The 20,678-nt window shown below is 38.3% G+C and overlaps 2 protein-coding genes and 1 non-coding gene across 21 annotated transcripts in view; 1 reads left to right on the plus strand and 2 right to left on the minus strand.

The window, feature by feature from the left end:
* The window catches only part of LOC105484634 (ubiquitin C-terminal hydrolase L5), a 53,054-nt gene extending 39,868 nt beyond the window's left edge, over window positions 1-13,186 (minus strand). For 7 of the 16 annotated variants that reach the window (XM_071077408.1, XM_011746455.3, XM_071077406.1 and 4 more), the window contains exons 1-3: window positions 12,313-12,500; window positions 5,941-6,004; window positions 3,930-4,035 (exon numbers count right to left, since the gene is read on the minus strand). In XM_071077408.1, the coding sequence (XP_070933509.1) occupies window positions 3,930-4,035; window positions 5,941-6,004; window positions 12,313-12,388 (246 nt within the window). In that variant the 5' untranslated portion in view covers window positions 12,389-12,500. Of the gene's footprint in view, window positions 1-3,929; window positions 4,036-5,940; window positions 6,005-12,312; window positions 12,501-12,540; window positions 12,655-12,761 lie in introns of those variants that run through there. The other 9 variants (XM_071077409.1, XM_011746457.3, XM_024793721.2 and 6 more) reach the window with 5 other exon arrangements.
* On the minus strand, window positions 10,426-10,560 carry LOC112427246 (small nucleolar RNA U109). Its single transcript, XR_003018755.1, has one exon. It is a non-coding gene; the product is annotated as a small nucleolar RNA U109 (small nucleolar RNA).
* RO60 (Ro60, Y RNA binding protein) overlaps window positions 12,564-20,678 on the plus strand; it is a 30,726-nt gene continuing 22,611 nt past the window's right edge. For 2 of the 4 annotated variants that reach the window (XM_071077399.1, XM_071077398.1), the window contains exon 1: window positions 13,229-13,357. The gene's annotated coding sequence lies outside the window, so the exon portion shown is untranslated. Of the gene's footprint in view, window positions 12,682-12,777; window positions 12,905-13,228; window positions 13,358-20,678 lie in introns of those variants that run through there. The other 2 variants (XM_011746448.3, XM_011746447.3) reach the window with 2 other exon arrangements.

A 20,678-nucleotide genomic window follows, 5' to 3' on the forward strand; every position in this document is an offset into this window, starting at 1 on the left:
CAAGACACTTTTATTTTCTACAGCATCTATTTTATAATGTTTACAATTTTTATAATGGCATATATACTTATATACATTGAAAAAATAATAACATTTTTAAAAAGGAGAAAAATCACCTGACAGACTTTTAAACTCATCTGCCCCCTAGCTTTTCTCTACTACCTAGATCTTAAAATTCACAAACAATTGTAGATTTAAAATTATAGTTACTATATATATAATGATACACAAGTACAAAAATATTATATAAATGGACTATTTGGACTTTTTGTTTTGTTTCTGAGACAGGTCTTGCTCTGCTCTCCAGGCTGGCGTGCAATGGCATGACCATAGCTTACTGCAGCCTCAACCTCCTGGGCTCAAGCTAGTCTGGACAGTCTCCAGACTAGCTAAGACTTGGTAGGCGTGTGTTACCAAGTCTGGTTAACTTTTTACTTTTTTTAGAGACAGGGTTGCCTATATTGCCCAGCCTGGTCTCAAACTCCTGGACTCAAGTGATCCTCCCATCTCAGCCTTCCAAAATGATAGGATTACAAACATGAGCCACCATGCCCAACCAGATTATTTAGATTAGGGAAATAATTAGAAACTCAAAATGTTGACTACTAAAAGATTAATCAAATTATAGGATATCTATATCAAGAACACTAAAGGAGGCAGTGCTGTGATAAGGTTAATAGTACAGACTTCAGAGCCACAGTGCCTGGGTTTGCACCCTAGCTCTGCCACTGACTAGCTACATAACATGATCAAGTTTCTTATCTTCTCTAGGACTTGGTTTCTACATCTGTAAAATGATGAGGAAACTGCAAAACCAGATAATTGTTGTAAGGGATCAGATTAATAATTTTAAATATTAAATATATTTAAATATAATAATTTATAGAATATATAAATAATAATATAAATTTTTATATAAATTTATAATTTAAAATATATAAAAGTACTTAGTAAACCTTCAATAAATGTTAACTAATATTTATTATGTGTATTGAAATGAAACAAAGTCAAACTTTCATTACTAAGTAAAAAAAACCTCAAAATATTTTGCATAATAATCCAATTTTAGCAAACAAAATTATAAGGAAAACATGTTAACATATGAATAGAAAACGTGGGAGGAAGTATGACATATAAAATCACAAACCTGGGTTTTATACTTGGGATTTGAGTTCTAGATCTACTAAATATTATCTGTGTGATCTCAGGCAAATAATTTTTCTAGGCCTCAATTTCTTCATTTGTGAAATAAAGACAACCTCATGGGGTTGCTGCAAAGATTAAATAATATACCTAAATTACAATATCTGGTACACAACGAGAGCAGTAAATGTTGCCTACTGTTGTTGTATTATTACTATTATTATTATTACAGTTGTTGAGCATGCCTCTCTTGTCAACTATTATATATGTAGTATCTAAAACAATGCCTAGCAAAGTAGGTGCTCAATGATTACTTGTTGATTAAATGGATGAGTCAAACTGTTAAATGGTTAGTAGAGATGGGTGTGGGATTACAAGGATATTCATGTTCATCACTATGTATTTCTGTAATGTTAAGTTCTGCTATCAGAAAAAAAACCAAATGATACATTTTTAACTACACTATAAAAAAACCCTATTTTCCTTAAAGTAAAAGCAAGAAGTTCTAATTTCTCTAAGAATGCTCAATTCAAAAAAGTCAGGGGAAAATGGAAAGCAGCAATAAAATAAAAGAAAAAGGAAAACAAACTACTTTAAGCAAAGGCTTTATCTCAAGGGCAGTAATGAGAATAAGCAGTTTTATTTTCCACCTTTCCAAAGGTTATTCAGATTATTCTAAGCAATTTTTTGGGTCTCAGAAACAAGTGCAATTTTCAAACAAATGCAATCAAAGTATTATCTATGGCTCTCTAAGAATCCCTAAGACCCTTTTCAAGGAGTTTGTGAGCTCAATATGGTTTCCACCGTAATTCTAAGATAGTTTTAACCTTTTCCTCTTCTTTTCCATCTGCACTGTTGGCACAAAAGCAACAGTGTGTAAAACTGCTGGTATTTTAGCATGAATCTAGGCAATGACATTAAACTATTTCACTGACATACATAAGAGTTTCAAAAAAAAGAAAGAAAACAAGAGCAAGTTTTACTAAAAAAAAGTCTTTGACAAAGCAGTAAAACTTATTTTTATCAAACTTTGACCTTGGAGTACAAGTCTTTAATATTCTGTGGAATGAAATAGGAAGTACAAATAAAGAACTACTGCTGTATACCAAAATATGCTAGTTATCTTGAAGAAAGTACTTCAGCAATTGATTTGTAAGCTAAATTGTTAGCTTTTTTCCTTGGAACATCATTTTTGCTTGAAAGAACAAATGAGAGACAAATGTGGTTTTCCAGACAAGGATATCTGGCAGATATTTTCTTAAAAATGAGTTAAATCAGTCTGTGGCTTTGTGAACAAACACCTAATAGTATTTGTTGTTGTTGATAAAATTTGAATTTTCAAGTGCAAATTTAAAAATTAGAATTTTGTAAAACTTAGATCTGCCACTGTGAGCTTAAAAGGTTTGCCGTAGGTAACTTAACTTCTCTGATAACATCATATCTAATGTGTCAACACTTAGACATTCACAAATCAGTAAATGTACAATGTTACAAAATCATACAGGAATAAAAGATCCATTTGAAGGGGTCCAAAGGATTTGACCATAACAAAGTACAAATTTTACATTACAACTAACCTTTGAGAAAGCAATACTTTTAAAGTTTTGACATATTGTCAAAGAATATCATATTTACCTGAAAAATACAATATTTCTCCTTTTCCAACTACACATATGTGTGAGACAGAACTTTTTTCATTGATTTCAACCAAAAGCAAAACAAAACAAAAACACTGCAACAGATTGAATGAAGAAGTATGCAGGATCCAGCTGTGGTATTAAGGCAGACATTTAAAAGATTTGCAAAAATGTAAAACAATGCAATCTTCTAGCTAACTTTTTTGGCTAACTATAGTTATTTTTTCATTAAAAAATGTGATTATATTAACATATAACAAGTTTATTATTACTTCAAATCTATTCATAGTTCTTATTTTCTTTTTTTTTTTTTGAGACAGGGTCAAGATCTGTTGCCCAGGCTGGAGTGTAGTGGTGTGAACATAGCTCACTCAGCCTCCATATCCTGGGCTCATGCAGTCCTCCCACCTCAGCCTCCCAAGTAGCTGGGACCACAGGCATGCCACCACCATGCCCAGCTAATTTATTTTTTTGTTTTTGTTTTACAGAGATGGGTCTCTTCATGTTTCCCAGGCTGGTGTCAAATTCCTGGGCTCGGCCGGGCACGGTGGCTCACGCCTGTAATCCTAGCACTTTGGGAGGCCAAGGCAGGTGGATCACCTGAGAGATCAGGAGTTTGAGACCAGCCTGGCCAACATGGTGAAACCCCGTCTCTCCAAAAATACAAAATAGCCTGGTGTGGTGGCGTGTGCCTGTAATCCTAGCTTCTTGGGAAGCTGAGGCAGGAGGACTGCTTGAACCTGGGAGGTGGAGGTTGCAGCGAGCCTTGCACCACTGCACTCAAGCCTGGGCGACAGAGCAAGACTCCATCTCAGAAAAAGAAAAAACAAATTCCTGGGCTCAAGGGATCCTCCTGCCTTGGCCTCCCAAAGTGCTGGGATTACAGTTATAAGCCACCATGCCTGGCCTAAATATTAATAAAATGTTTTGGTTTTAATGTCTAATATGGCAAATATTGATAGATAATCCTAGAAACAAAAGCTCTTTTGGGATGTCAATAATTTTTAAGAGTGTAAGTGGAGATGTCAATAATTTTTAAGAGTGTAAGAGTTTGAGGACTACTATACTAGTAGCAAATAGTAGTAAACTAGAGTCTTGTTTATAAAAAGGGTTGCTCTTGAGACTTTTCAGAGTATCCAAGGACCATACCTGCTTAGCAAAAAATATCGTGTCAAGTCGGGAGTCCTGAACCACAGAGCCTGCTGGTTCTTCTCCTGGCTGCCACTTGAAAAGAAAAATTAACCCATGAACTGGCCTACAAAACAAAATACAAATTAGTGACAAACCCTGCTCCTTTCATAATACATTGTTAATCTATAAAATGTTGTCAGTTATTTAACAAATATAATGCAAATGAAGTAAATATGGGAAATTTTAAAAGATCACTATTACCATTCATAGTCACTGGACTGTTGCCTTAGAAGACGCTAATACAAGTTAAAATTATATCAGTTAAAATAAAATTATAGTGAAAGGTTTACTTTCAAATCTGTAGACTATTCATTTCTACCCAATATCGCCTCAATTAAAAAATAAGAATATGGTAAAACCAGAAGCTGGCTGAACTCCAAAATATATAAAGTTCATGTAACATGTTTATAGATAAACGGCTGATAGCATATATTCTCTATATTAAATATAGGAAGTAACCTTCATATACTATTGGATTCATGAAAAATCCTCATATTGCAGTATGAATTGATGCTACCATCTCATACATAATGAAATCATCCACTTTCCTAAAGAAACTGTTTTTGAGCACAAAACATTAAATCACTACTTTGAAATTCCTTCTAGTCTATCTATCACAACTGCCTCCCACCCCACAAAAAAACTTTTCCTGTCCTCAGGGCTGGGCGTGGTGTCTCAAGCCTGTAATTCCAGCACTTTGGGAGGCTAAGGCGGGCAGATTACTTGAGGCCAGGAGTTTGAGACCAGCCTGGACAACATAGTGAAACCACATCTCTACTAAAAAAACAAAAACAAAACAAAGCAAAGAAATTAGCCAGGCGTGGCAAAGCGTGCCTGTAATCCCAGCTACTTGGGAGGCTGAGGCAGAAAAATCACTTGAACCCAGGCGGCAGAGGTTGCAGTGAGCTGAGATCACACCACTGCACTCCAACATAGGTGACAGAGTGAGACAGTTTAAAACAAACAAACAAACAAAAAAACCCCAAAACTTCCCCCTTTTTATTTGATTCAATTTTATTTTAGACACGGGGTCTCACTATGTTGCCGGGGCTGGACTTGAGCTTCTGGGCTCAAGTGATCTCCCCGCCTCAACGTCCTGAGTAGCTACAACTACAAGCATACGCCACCATGCCTGGCTCCTATCTTTTTAAAGACAGTTCAAATGATGCATTTTTAATTCACCTTCCCTGATGTTAGCCACAAATGATCTCATTTCATCTAAAGTGATTGCTCTTTTAAGGGGAGAAGAAAGGTAGGAAGAAGAAAACTACCTATCTCCTTCTTACTATTAACAACAGTTGGCATATCCCTAAGTTCCTATTTTCCCTTTTAAAAGATTATTCCTTGACCCCATTCCAAGACTCCAAGTCTCCCAGCAGTGAAAATTCTTTTAGCCCTCCATTTGCAGATACAGGGTCAATGTTTGAGGGCATGGTGGTCAGGGGTAAGGAGAAGTTAAGAGAGGTGATTCTGGTCAGAAAGACAGGGGAAGGATAAAAGCTGTTTCTGGCATCAACATTTGGAACTTTAAATATAACTTTCCCAAGAGGCAATGTGATAGTGTGTAGGCAAGTTCTGGATTATTATAAATATACATTATGTATTAAATATGCTTTAGTACACTGACCTATTGTTCTTGCTTTTTATGTTAAATGTGTTCCATGTTCTAACACTATTGATATATGACTGAATTTTGTAAAAAAAAAAAAAAAAAAATCAGCCAACCAGTACCTTGTGGATATGGAACTACAGAGACTTAGGTTTGACTCCCTTGCAAGTTACCTATCAGCCTCAGGTTCTTGGTTATAAAAAGAGAATAATAATATCTATCTCACAGGATTGAACAAACTTAAAGGACATAATGTATTAAACCTAGAGTAATCCAAGTAAAATAAACAAACAAATCTGAATATCCTTTAAGTTTGCTAAAGAATATACATATTATTAACGCAACTAAAATTATACTTACTTTAATTTTTCAAAATTCTCAGGCTCTAAACTCCATATTTCTTCTACTTGGGCTCCTCGGCAACCTGAAATAATAAATTATTTTCTTCAGTAAACAGAATAATTCATTTTTTCCTTCAACATGAAATAAAATATTAACTAAAGGAAATGCAAGACATGACAAAACAAAATGGTAAAACCAACAAAGCTCACAGCCAAATCTCATTACTTCCTTTAATATATCCCAATTATTTATAGTGGGAGTATATTTATAATTTAAAGCATTTCAAGAGTTTATTTTCATTGAATTACCACTCTATGACGGTTCCTTCTCTCTCTCTCAATCTCTGGCTCCTCTATCCACTCTTTTCACTCAACTGTTCCATTTCTCCAGCTCTGTCTTTAGCCCTGTATTATCATTATTTTTTTCTTACTGTATACTTTTTTTTCTGGGAAAGTAAATAACTACCACTTAAGAGTAACTTTCAAATACATCTTTACTTCTGATCCTTATCCTGAATTCCAACTGTATATTTTCAACTACTTCAGAGTCACGTCTCCTTCTCCCCTCCCAAATGTCCTTCTAGGACAGCAGTTCTCAACTAGGGTGGTTTTGCTCCCCAGGGAACATTTGGCAATGACAGGCTTTTTTTTTTTTAATTGTCATTATTTTCACTGGTGTGGGGGGTAGGGGACATGCTACTAGCATCTATTTGGTAGAGGCCAGGGATGCTGATAGATATCCTGCATTGCACAGGACAACCCCTGACAACCTTGAAAAAGAACACAATTTCTTTGAGCCTCAACTTTTGCCATGCATATATAAAACAAGGATATTTATCTGCTTCATCCAAGGTACAAAATTTTTGCGAGGTATGTAAGATTATCAAACAGTAAACACCAAGAATCATTTAATACAGACTCCCCAATAATATATATTAAATAAAAAGTTGAGGAGGGGGGAAGGTTTTAAAACGGTATTTACCAAATATCTTTTGTGTGCCAAGCATGCTACCAGGCCCTGGCAAGGACAGAAATTAATATTGTCACAATACTTAAAAAGTCACAATCTGGTAGGAGACAAGCACATGCAATGCAAAAACTATATAGTATGCATAAATTACATATGAAGCATACATAGAACATGTTCTGGAAGTTCGGAGGTAAGAGAGATTATTACTACCTGTACTGGTTACAAAAAAAAAAAAAAAAAAACTGTCATGGATAAATGAACTAGGTCTTTTAAAAAATGATCATATGATTTGTCATCTAAACCAGAACACTGCTCCAAAGCGAAAGGGGATGCTAACGTTAAAATGCTTTGAAATATTTATTTATTAACTAACACATCTGCATTATACCGATGGGTCTATAAAATCATTCAATTCAGAAACAAATTTCAAAAATAACTGTCTTAAAAATCAACCTGGAGCCCCAAGGAAAACGCTCGTGGAGTTCTCCCAAACTGTTGTCAATGTGTTAAATTTCACTGACTGCTAGGTATGCTATCTTCCAACAGACAGTTTTGACAATTTGTCATTCCCCTAACCTTACCGATAAATCTATCAGAAGCAGCAAGAATGGCCCCAGCTTCTGCACCTCTGCAAAAAAACACTCCCATATGTCTTCCACAACCCCACTCTCAGTCATTCCATGGTACAGATAAACTCCATTTGGCTGATGATGTGACCAAATAGGAAAAACTGGATTGACAGCACTCAGGTAGTCTCTCCTTAAACAAATACTATACCCAATTATTTTAACTAAAGTGGGAGCCCTAAATTGCAGGCACTGTTACCTTGTACCCCTAAACTTAGCTGGTACCATTTTAGGAGCCGTAACAATTGTAAGCAACACTTGCTTACGGGGCACCATGTGCACCCCTAGACTTCTTGTGTGAAAGCCAGGCATTATCTCTCTCCTCAAAACAAGGTGAAATGTACCTTAGGAGCAGTCATAATAGAGCTTCATGTTAAGGAAACACCGTGTTGGACCCAAAAGTCATTCAAATCAGCCCTAACTCATGGGTCAGAGTTGTTATAGATGATGGAATTACTCTTCTTCCTTGCATGACAAGGTAGAGTCTGCAAAATCACTTATATATCTTGCTGTCCCGGGATTAATGCTTTGAGCCAAGAGGAAATGTCAATACAAAAATCCAAGAAAGTCATCTGGTTTTTTACTGTAAACATTATAAAGACACAAATTAAACAGATTTGGCACCAACCCTGTTGGTCAGATCATATTGAGCAGAATGGCTGAGGGAATGGCTATTTGGTGTAGAAAGAAGGCTGGATATTGTTGGAAGAATTGTCTTCCAATGGGTTTCTCCTGTTTCTGCACATCTTCTGCAAGGAATTACCAGCTTTGCTCTGGACCATCTTTTCAAGGATGTTCATACAGTAACAGAGTTGGAAGACAGAGATAGCACCTTTTCTTGAGGCAGAGGGAAGGCGGATTTGCTGCTCAGGATAATAAAGATAATGTGTCCCTAAAGGCAAAAGTTGAGCAGGTTTGCTAGCAGCTTCCTTGTAAGATTAGTTCTCTATCTCAGAGTTCCTCAGCTGTAATACAGCCTCACTACTTGTGCAGCATCTACCAGAGCCCACCTCCATCCTCATGGACTCGGAGGAAATGGGAACCAATGTGAAAATGAATCTCCTGTTGCCTACTATGCTATGAGTAATACAACCCTTATCTCTAAACCAAAAGTTGTCTGCTAGCATCTATGAAACTGGCAAGCCAACTTATTTGCTGGCAAGCAGGATAAAATCTAACACTTCATAATTCTTAATAGATGTTAGATTTTGTCAAACGCCTTTTCCATCTATTGACATAATCGTATTTTTGATTTTTGATTTTTTTGGCTTATTAATATAGTACATTATATTGATTTTTAAATGTTAAACCAATCCTAAATTCCTGGTAAATTCCTGGGGTAAATCCCACTTAGTCATGATGTATTGTCCACTGAATGAAGTATTAAATTCAATTTCGTAAAATGGTTTAAAATTTGTACATTTAAGTTAATGATGGATATAGGTCTGTAATTTTCTTTTCTAGTAATATCTTTATCTGGTTTGGTGTCAGGATAATGCTGGTCCTCAGAAAATGAATTGGGAAGCATTCCTTTCTCTCCAATTAGTTTGGAAGAGTTTGTGTAGAATTGGTATTATTTATACTATTAAATATTTGATAGAATTTACCAGTGAATCCACCTTGGCTAGAATTTCTTTGTGGGAAAATTTTAAACTACAATTTCCATTTCTTTAATAAATACAGGGCATATACTGGTTATCTATTTCTTAAGTGAACACTGGTAATTTGTGTCTTTAAAGGAATTTGTACATTTCATCTAAATTGTCAAATTTATTGGCATAAAATTGTTCATAATATTATTTTTAGTATCTGTAGCATCTGTAGTGCTGTCACCTCTCTCATTCCTACACTGAAATACAGGAACATTTCTTTTTTCTGATCAGTCTGGCTACAGCAATTCTATTGATCTTCCCCAAAAAACAGCTCTTAGTTTCATGTATTTTCTCCATTTTTTTTCTCTTTTCTGTTCCACTAATTTCAACTCCGATTTTTATTATTTCCTGTCATCTGCTTACTTTAGGTTTAGTGTGCTCTCGTCTTCTACTTTCTTATAATAAAATGAAAGCTGGGGTCATTGGTTTGTTGTAAGAAAAATGAATCCAGTCCCCATTACTCTATCTTGACAGTAACCAAATGTTTATAACTTCTGTTTTTATTAACAGACCATCACGGTTTGTTTTGGCACACATTTGTTATTATGTATGGACCATACCAATTAAAAGTACAGTTCTGCTCCGCCAGTTTCTTAATTTAAAGATACTACATTCCACCAAACTGTATTTACATACTTACTGCATCTACAATTTATTTCCCTTTCAATGATGGAACTTTTGAAATGAATTTATGACAGCATTCACAATACAGATATTTCATTTTTGAAAGACTCAACAGCCAAAAGCTTTTTAAAATGTATAAATTGAGTGAAAAAAATGAAAATGATGGAAATAATTGGAATAAATTGATTTTCTCTTTGAAGCATCCGATGGTGACATAAAACTACCATCATTTAACTTTTTGCAGGTTCTTCTGCTAATGAAGCCAATTTATTAATAGTTACTGCTTTTTCATATGTGCATGTACAGAAGATTTTATATATCATTCTTTCATGCATGATCTCCAATTTTTCTGCACATATGAAATTGAAGGAGTAAACAAACTACCTAGTACAACATTTCTGAAAGTTAACTTTAACATATTGTTAAGGTTTTGAGGGTGAAATATATGGCTAAATCTGCAGACATGTGAAACTCAGTGTCTGTCCAAATCTGAATCCATTTTCTTGTCCATCAAGCCTGCTTTTCACTTGTAATTGCGTTTCACCAGCCACCCAGGCTAGAAACCAGGGAGTTATTTTTGCCTCTTTTTTCCCCCAACGTCTAGTAAGCAGTCCTTTTGATTTTTTTTTCTCTCATGTAGGAGTAATATACTACCACTCAACCTCTACTGTAAGGTTGGCAGCCCTGAGAACTCCTTTTTTAATTTAGCATGTTATGGATGTATTTCTGCTCCCAAAGGAATAAAGAGCAGACATTTCCACATGCAACTGGTGATTTAAATATAGTAAACTTATGGAATCTAACTCCTCCTTCCTAACCCACTAGTTTAGCCAGTCATCTCGTACTCCAACCATTTTAAGAGATGTCTAGCTTCCCTCACTTTATTCCAACCTGTCCTGCACACTTACAAGCACAATAAACCTTAATTATGAATGTCATTTCAGCATTAAAATATATTTGATAGGTAAATTCCCAGTCACTACAGGGTAATTCAACCTATACAACATGGGATACAATCTGGCCTCGGTTTATCTTTTTAGTTTCAGATGCAAATAAATATTCCTCCAGTCTGTTACATTACGTTCTAGTCACTTTGCTAGCTGTTCGCTAAGCCATATACTTTAACATCACTACTGTTTATGTTTTTCCTTCTGCCTGTGCTCCTCCACGACCTGTGTACTTTATAACATTTTGTACATACTCTAATACAGCAATTAACACACCATATTATAGTCTATCAATTCTTCAAAACAGCAGTTATGGTTTATTCACACGGAAATTTTCCAATCCTTGGCTGGGCGCAGAGGCTTACGCCTGTAATCTCAGCACTTTGGGAGGCCGAGTCGGGTGGATCACGAGGTCAGGAGCTCGAGACCAGCGTGGCCAGCATGGTGAAACCCTGTCTCTACTAAAAATAGAAAAAAATTACTCGGCCTGGTGGCGCGTGCCTGTAATCCCAGCTACTCGGGAGGCTGAGGTAGAAAAATCGCTTGACCCGGAGAGACGGAGTTTGCAGTGAGCCAAGATCGCGCCACTGCACTCCAGCCTGGGCGACAGAGCGAGACTCTGTCTCAAAAAGAAAAGAAAAGAAAAGAAAATTTCCCAATCCTTACCACTGTGCCTGAGATACAGATGAACAACATATGCTTGATAAATGACATTCCAAATTTTAAGCTATGTACAATAGGCAGTATCTCCATCAACGTTTGTTATCCCGCGTGAAAGTTTTAACATCGTAGAATCAATAATACTTGGGAAATGTAACAGATAAAAACGTACTGTCCAAAGAAGAGACTAAAGATAAACAGGGAAGGATAAAAAGTCAAATGTGATTATTTAGGACGGAAGGCACTAAACACAGCCAGAGAGAAACTGTGAGGAAAGCATGTGGCCTCTAGTCTAGAACACTAGCTCAAGAAAACTCACTTCACCGGAAGACAGAAATGAGCAGAGAGCGGAACCAGTGAAGTGGCCTTTCAGGCCCACGCAGTCGGCATGTGTGGACGTCCCGAAGAGCTATTCACACATTCAGGGCGTTCTGCTTTGAGTAACCAGAATCTCGAGTTCCTGGGCGGCTTAGGCCGCAGACACCTCACCCTTGAGAAGGCACACCCTAGGGTGGCTCCTGCAGGACTAATGGCCTGAGCAATGCACTTGACCACACCAGCCCGGGATAAGGTGCGCGCCGCAGAGAAGGGGCAGTGGAAAGGACAGTATGTGCTTTAAGAGCTTGGGGAGCGAGGGTCCTCAAGTCAATTACAGGATTTGGGTGCCAGGTCCTGAGGATATAGCAGGCACAAGACAGACACGATCCTTGCCCTCGTGGTGTGGCTCTTCAAATTACTGTGGAAACGCGACTGTCTCGAGAGCAGAAAACCTACATTTCCCCCACCCGGACTCCAGGTTCCTGAAGTCACCTCTCCAGATGCGGGGCGGCGGTGACCGCAGGGAACCACTCCATGCCCAGCTTGGGCCTCCTCCCGTGACCCCAGGCCCAGGACGGTCCCCTAGGTTCTCACCGAATCCTTTAATGAGCTCGGTGAAGACCCCGGGGTCGCTTTCCATGAGGCACCACTCCCCGGCATTGCCCGTCATGGCCCCGGCCACACACCGCCCCGATCCACCTCTCGCTCTCGGCCGCCCCCCGCACCAGCTGCCGCCAGCCACAGATCTCAGCAAACCCGCCGCCGAGCTCGTCCACCACACGTCACCCCGCCTACTTCCCGACAGCCTCCGGGCGCCGTCACCTGCAGCGCGACGGAGCGCGCGAGGACGCTCTAGCCACCCTAGAGACATCGAAACTCTTCCCAGGCCTTGCAGCACCGGTAGCGGATTCGGAAGGGCTGGGGCCTGAGAAGAAAGGGCGGAGATTCAGAGCGCCGAAGGAGGTAACATCCGGGATCCTCGCCCCAATGGGGCGGAGGCGGGGCAAAAGAAGAGGGGCGGGACTCGTTCCCGGGAACCGAACCTGGAATTCCCCGGCGGCAGTGGGGCTGTTGCTGTCGCTGTCGCTGCCTATCGGTCTGCCGTCTCTTGTCGTTTCCCAGCGCTGCGCAGGACTTCTCCTGGCGGCGCTGCGGGTCCAGGTGGGGGGTCGGCTGCCAGGCACAGGTGAGGACATTGCGGGAAGCCGACTGGGAGCCTTTTGTGCTGTGTGAGCGGCCCCAGGGACGCGCAAAGTCTGACCAGTCCTCCATGTCTCTCACCCTCATCCCAGGGGCTGAGGCTGGGCAAACGCCGCGAAACTATCGCTCTTCGCCGCCTCGCTTCCGCGCCTGCCCACCCTGGGAAACGGAACCAGCATCGCGGTAGGGACATCCTCGCTAGGCCTGCCCGGACCATTCCTGAGGGTGGGCCCTTTCCGAAGCCGGGACCGCTCCTGCTTGTCGGCATCGCTCCCCGCAGGCCGACGTCGAGAGGGCCTGCTTTACTCCTCCTCTTTCTCCTCCTCCCGCGGCTTCTGCGCGGAGAGGCGTCGCCCGGGATCTGGGTTTTGGAAGAAGGATCTTTGTGGGAAGACAAGGCGAATTTATCATAGAGGGAATAACGAGGGAGAGGAGAAAGGTCTGTCCTACAGTCCATGGGGCTGCTAGACTGGTGGAAGGGGATGCGATGCGTCAAGGGAAAATTAGGTTGAAAACAAATGTCGTGTATTAATCTAAAAACATTTGGAATGGTTCTAAAACTGGATGATGATGAGTTAAAACCCAATATTTACTAAATTGCCCTCATTCAACAGGCTCTCCCAGAATACTGTAGTGTTAAGATTGAAGTTTTTAAGAGTGTATTTGTTAAAGGCTTTTAGTTGCATATTCCTTAAAAGCTGCATATTCCAAGAAAGACCCTTGGCTTCCAAGGAAAAAACAAAAAAGTTTTAGTGGATAAGACTCTGACTCCTTCCTTCTCAAATAGGTGACGTGTGCCATGGAGTTAGGGAACCTTGTGCTACGGATTATGTGAAGCCTCGAAATAAACATGGTAAATTTTATGAGGGAAGCAACAGAGCAGCTTTTGTATTAAAAGAAGCCTGAGTACTTTATGGGGTAGAAGCCAAAATTTGTATGAAGTGTTGGTTTAAAAAAAATTTTTTTGTAACTTTCTTGAAGTTTATCTCCGAAAACTCTGCCCTCAACTTGGAGAGTGGGGGGATTCTGTTCAGTGTATTTCCTTGAGATACTTAATTGGAAAGGTTTAAGAGGCACAAGAGTCCAGAATGATTGGCATCAGAGCCCGAAGTAGTTTGTGGTATTTTTTTAAATCTGTAATATTGCTATGAACTTGAAACTGTTTTCTGTGCAGAATGCATCAAAACTAAAATTTATTTGATACCCAACTTAATTAACATGGTACCTATTGTAGACCAAACTGAAAATTTAGCCTTTGGCACAATCTAGAAGTAAGCAGAGGAGGGGGTTAAAATGTCTTTCATTATGTTAATATTTGATCCTGAGAGTTTCCATAAAAAGCCAGATTTCTGGATCTTTGAGAAAAATGAGATCTGGCAACTACTAGTTCCATACCACGTGGCAACCGGTTGGCAGCTCCCCTCAGACTAGCATGCTGTCATTTTTGCCACAGTTCCTTCCTCATCAGTTTTTATAGCATCACATTGATCAGTGGATTCAAATACCTGTATCATGGGTAAGCAAACCTCTATCATGGGCCCATTTTTGTAGTGTTGTTTCTTTACATTTGTCGTGCACTCTCATAGATTGACAAATCTTTGACTTAATTTAAAAAGGAATAATCTGCAAATGTCTTTGACTTCTTGAGATGAAAGGCAGCATTTTCAAATTATCAAGAGACTTTGGAAAGATGTTGAGATGTGTAAATTCAAGAAAAATGTAGGATTCCTTGGAAATAACATATTAGTACTGATAGAAGATACTGTACATGCTGTAGTTCTGATGATTGTGAAACAAGTGCTATTATATAATGTGTTATTAGCATTTCCTGATTTTGCATTCTAAATTAAATTTTAAAAGTAGAGAAATGAACAATGCATAAAATATCCACAACCAATTTAAAATGTGGCCATGCTTGGCCGGGCGCGGTGGCTCACACCTGTAATCCCAGCACTTTGGGAGGCCCAGGCAGGTGGATCACGAGGTCAGGAGTTCAAGACCAGCCTGGCCAACATGGTGAAACCCCGCCTCTACTAAACATACAAAAAATTAGCCGGGCACCGTGGCAGGTGCCTGTAATCCCAGCTATTGGGAGGCTGAGGCAGGAGAATCGCTTAAACTTGTAGGGTGGCGGTTACAGTGAGCCAAGATTGCGCCACTGCACATCAGCCTGGGCGACAGAGTGAGACTCTGTCTCAAAAAAACAAAAAAGAAAAATGTGGCCATGCTTTTAATATTATGGCATTGTAATATTTAACTTCTCAAGAATTTAATTTATAGAGATTTAATACATTAGTTGTATGGTGTGTTTTAAGAGCACTAGATAGATAGGTCAGGCCCATCCAAAGAATTAACTATATTTTTTTTGTTGTTAATCTGGATTTACAACACTTGATTATCCAGGAATGGATTAACTGATGACCAGGTTCTGACCTCACTCACTGCCCAGTTGCCTTCTAAACCACTGATAATGGAGCTTAAGCTTTGAGGCAGGAGATGATGGCAGCTGGAGAAAGAAGAAATTAAGTTGCTATGTATGTCTGTGTGTATCTCAAATTGCTTTTAAAAGTCAAATATAAAAATTGTAAGGCTAAATATAATTTTCGTGTAATCAATTGTATTGGTGCTCTCCATTATGATATAGATAATAGCAGGGTTATTTAAGTGCTTGTTTATTTAAATAACTTTCCAGATATATTTCACCTGGCCAGTTTTTGTGTTTTTAATAATAGATTTTTAGAATATAATTCACATATCATGAAGTTTACCATTTTAAAGTATCCAGTGCATTGGTTTCTAGTATATTCACAGAGTTGTGCAGTCATCACCACTAATTTCAGAACATTTTCATCACCCAAAAAGAAATCTACCCATTAGCAGTCACTTCCCAGTGTTCCTTCTCCGTGGCCTCTGACAACCTTAGACTAATGTACTTTTTATTTCTATGAATTTACCTACTCAGGAAAATTCATATAAATGGAATTGTAATACAATATGTGGCCTCTCGTGACTGGCTTCTTTCACCTGACATAATGTTTTCGTTTGTTTACATTGTGTCATGTATCAGTACTTCATCCCTTTTTATTGTCTAATAATAGTCCATTGTGTGGATGTACCATATTTTTTCATCCCTTCATCAGTCGATGGACATTTGGGTTGCTTCTACTTTTTGACTGTTATGAATAATGTTGATAAAAACATCTGTGTACAACTTTTGGTATAGATACATATATTCCTTTTTCTTAGGTGTGTGGTGGAATTCCTGGGTCATATGCTAACTATATTTAACCTTTTGAGAAACTGCCAGACTGTTTCCCAAAGTGGCTGTGTTATTTTACATTCCCACCAGCAGTATATGAGCGTTTCATTTTCTCTAAATCCTCACCAACACTTATTATTATTGTTTTGATTATAGCCATCCTAGTGGTTGTGAAGTGGTATCTTATTGTGGTTTTGATTTGCATTTCCCTGATAACTAATGATGTTTATCGTCTTTTTATGTGTTTACTGGCCATTGGATAATCTTCTTTGGAAAAACACCTTTTCAGATTCTTTACCCATTTGTATGTCTTTGGAGTAATATTCACATATTTTGCCTATTTTTACTTGGGTTATTTATCATTTTATTAAGTTGTAAGTGTTCTTAGTATATTCTAGATACAAGTCCCTTATCGTATGTATGATTTGCAAATATTTTCTGTATTCTTGGATTGTCTTTTCACTTTCTTGATGGTGTTCTTGGAAATACAAGTTTTACATTTTGATAAAGTCCAGTTTATTTTTTTATTTTGTCACTTTTGCCTTTGGTGTCTACATTCCAACACTAATTCTGTAACACCAGCTGGGTGCCCCCCACTTCCGTTTAGTTCTGACACTAGCTACCCAGGGTTGGCATCAGATCCCACAAATTAAAGGACAAGGTCCCCACTAAGAATGCCGTTAATTTGGATGCCAGCTGTAAATGGGGTCCCCAGGCTACTCACACTTCTGCCCTGTGGATTACAATTTCAAGACTCCCCATAATCCCCTCAAGGCTGATAATTCCCTAGAATGAGTCACATAACTCACTGAAAGTGCTTTACTTGCAATTACAAGTTCCTGATACAACTCAGGAACAGCCAAACAGGAAGTAGACACATATGGCAAGGTTTAGGGCAAGGAAAGGATGCAGAACTTCCATGCCATCCTTGTGAAATGTGGGCACATCACTTTCCCAGCACATCAGTTTTTGTTCACCAAGGATGCTCCACTGAGTATTGATGAACAGAGTTTTTATGAGGTTTCGTCACATGGGCATGATTGATTAAATCATTAGCTGCGTGACTGAACTCGATCTCAAGTCCTCTTCCTTTCCTAGAAGGTTGGCCTGACCAGTTTATTCCTCTAAACATATGGTTGGTCTTTCTAGTGACTAGCCCCCATCCTGAAGCTACCTAGGGGCCCATGTTGCCTCATTAATGTAACAAAGACACTCCTGTTTCTCAGGAAATACCAAGGGTTTTTGAAACTTTCTGCTGGGTATTATGTACAAAGACCAGATACTCTCTAAGATGCCACAGTATCATATCACTTTGCCAAATTTTGAGTTTATTTGTATATCACACTCAGTGACAAGAAGGAGAGTAGCTTGGGACATGTTACTCTCTTTTCTGTCTTTTAAAATATGAATATGACCCTGGTAAATATATACAATAAAGTAGAAAGGTGTCCTGGCTGCTAATAATGTTATCTGTTCCACTGTTTTATGTTGCACTCTGGAAAGTACAGTCGCAGAAGCATAGGAAAAGCTAAGCATTTTCTGCTGCAGAAAAACTGAAAGGGTATGTCCTTAGGGTTGTCATTTATATCATAATATGCAAAAGGAAGAGTCTGTGAATAAATAACTTGATTTCTTCTAATAGGGATTATAAGGATTACACTTAGAGATTACCTCTTAGACATCCTTTATAGATTTAGAAGTTCATTTTGCTGCTTGCTCTAGAAAAGTACTTGAATACCTAGTATTAAATATATTAGAAAAATGGAAATATTGTTCTTAGATGACATTTTTACTCAGCATTCACTACTTTTCTTTAAAACTTTGTTTTTTCTTGATTATATTCTTCACTACCTGCATATAGTACATTTATCATTCTGATTACAGAGTTTATCTTAAAGACTTGTATTATATATTGAATTACACATACTGAGGCTTTTATTCTCAAAATGTGTTATGGGAAAGAGAAACCAATTGTGCATGATTATTTGGGAAATGATTCAGAAAGTCAACTTTAATGATATTTGGCTTTAAGTATGTATTACTAATTACATAAAAGCAATACAAAAGAGGAGACAAAAATGATAAGATTTGGTTTCTACTCTCAAGGGAACCAATAATGTAGCTACATGTGGTCACAATGAATAATACAAAGAAAAGAATTTGAAGGGGAAGGGAATTTTGAGGTTTGGTTTGGGACCTTTTAAATCCCACCAGTTGGTCCTTGGTGCAGGAAAGCAGGTGTAGTAGAATTATCTGATATTAGATGTCATTTCAGTGTTACTCATCTAACAAATATAACTAATAAGTAGAAGTAGACAGGTTGAAGTGCCACCAGAGACTGTTTTTATGAAAGCTAAGGGAGAGACTAGCAGAGTCTATGCAATGTGAAGATCAGAAAAACAGCATTTTCTACTGGAATTGGCAATTAAGGTATCAGTCTTTGTGAAGCATGTTAGTCTTCTTAAAGTGTTTTTGATCGAAAGGTAGAGATAAAAGCCAAATTGAAAAGAGGATAATAATAAATAGAAGAAGAGGCATCCACTACACCAGGAGTTCCAGCCTGTGCTGTATTCAGTAACTATAAATTTGTCCCTAATGACTAATATGATCATTACATCTCTGATACCACCTGAGACCCAGGCTTCCACTAACATAAGCAAATTTGTACTAGAATCTTATTTGGAATATTGACACTAATATTCCCAACACAATTCGGATCACTGTAACCCTCAGTCACAGTCACATTCACAATGTGAGGTTCTCCATTCTTCCATGCACTTATCCCCCTACACCACTATGTGTTCCCCTCTCTGAGACCCAGTCTTTCATTCCTCCCATCTCTACCAAATTTCTCCACATACCATTTGGCATTCTACATCTCCTGTCAGAGGGGAATGTCTTCAATTTCCTTATCCCTCACTCCCTCAAATCTCTCTTTACGTATACTCTTCACCCTTAAAAGATAAAGGAAGTATCTCTTTTGCTGTTAGTAGGCCAGTCTCAACCTGGATGCTCTAAGCTCATTCTGTCTCATTTCTTTCAGGAATCTAATTCCTTCAGTTATCCCCCTTCTCTACTGTATCTTCACCTCTCCAAATTGAATCTTTCAATCTTAGCATCTTCCCGTTGAAAAAGGTAAAAAGATTTTTCCTCTAAGTCCCATCCTCTCTCTTACTTTCATTCATAGTTTTTGTGTCTACAAAGAGTAGTCTAGCTGTGAAGTTTCCTCACTGCATATCTTCCTGATCTCACTGTAATCAAGCTACTTCTTGTACCACTCTACTGCAGTTACTCTCACTAGTCACTCCTACTTGGTAAATCCAAGATCATTTTCTAGCCTTTTATTTACTTTTCCTCTGACCATTTGAAATTACCAACCATTCACTCCTTGAAGTTCTCTTCCTCGTGGTCCATTAGTTTTCTTCAACTCTGTGCACCTCCTTTTCTGCCTCTTTAAAAAGCCCTTCTCTCATTAGCTCTTAGTTGTTAATATTCACCAAGATTTTATCCTTAGCCTTCCTCGTAATATATAAACATGTTCAAGTAAGGATGGTCTTCAAAACAAAACTTCTTAATTACCTTGTGTTCCTCTTTAAGTTATGGCCATATCTGTCAACATGTCTGTATGGCTCTACAGGATGCTTAGACAGTTTCTTTTCTAGAATATAAAGACAGATCAGGATTTCAGAAACCTCTTCCTGGAGCGCCTTCCCTAAACTTTATCAGTTTTTTAGTTTGCCTTCTCTCCTCAAATCTTTCTGGATTATTTAGACAGTATTATTTTATACTCCCTTGCTCACTCATAATACTTTTCTACTACAGCACTTAATTACAGTTTGCATTGTGATTCTATCTCCATAAATGAGTGTATTTCCCTGCGATCAGGAGAACAATTTTTTTTTTTCAGTTTCTTTAATGGCAGAGAAATTGCCTTCATGTCTCACACATAGTATCTATTCAGTAAATGCTGGTTGAAGTTTTTGTTGGTTGTGCTGTTTTGTTTGCCATGGACAGAAGCCCAGTGCACCGAAATAACATGACAGATTGAAAGACCTCCATAAACAGTGATACTGTACTAAGAATAGTGGTGGACTGATGATGAAGTGACAATTGTTGGTCCTCCACTAGAAGGATAAAGAGGGATATTGTTTCCAGATAGCTAGTTCTAGGAGTTTTAGAGCTAATGGAAGGAGTAGAGTGAGGGTAGTTACAGATGACATAAAACAATAAACCTAAAAATGGCTTAAACAGTAAGATACATTTATGACATAATAGGAAATGTATAAGCAGGGCAGTTTCAGGTAACCCAATATCAAGGACCTAGGTACTTTCTGTTTTTTTCTATTCTGCCATCTTTATATATTGGTGTGCCATTTTAAGCTGGCTTATCTCAAGGTCTCAAGATGGTTGTTACCACTCCAGGCATGACTTGCAAATGAAAATTTCAGAAGGCAGAAAAGGGAACATTTCTTTTTAAGAGCCTGGGCCCCCTTTTGAGAAT

This window comes from Macaca nemestrina, chromosome 1 (assembly GCF_043159975.1).
Source record: "Macaca nemestrina isolate mMacNem1 chromosome 1, mMacNem.hap1, whole genome shotgun sequence".
Lineage (NCBI taxonomy): Eukaryota > Metazoa > Chordata > Mammalia > Primates > Cercopithecidae > Macaca > Macaca nemestrina.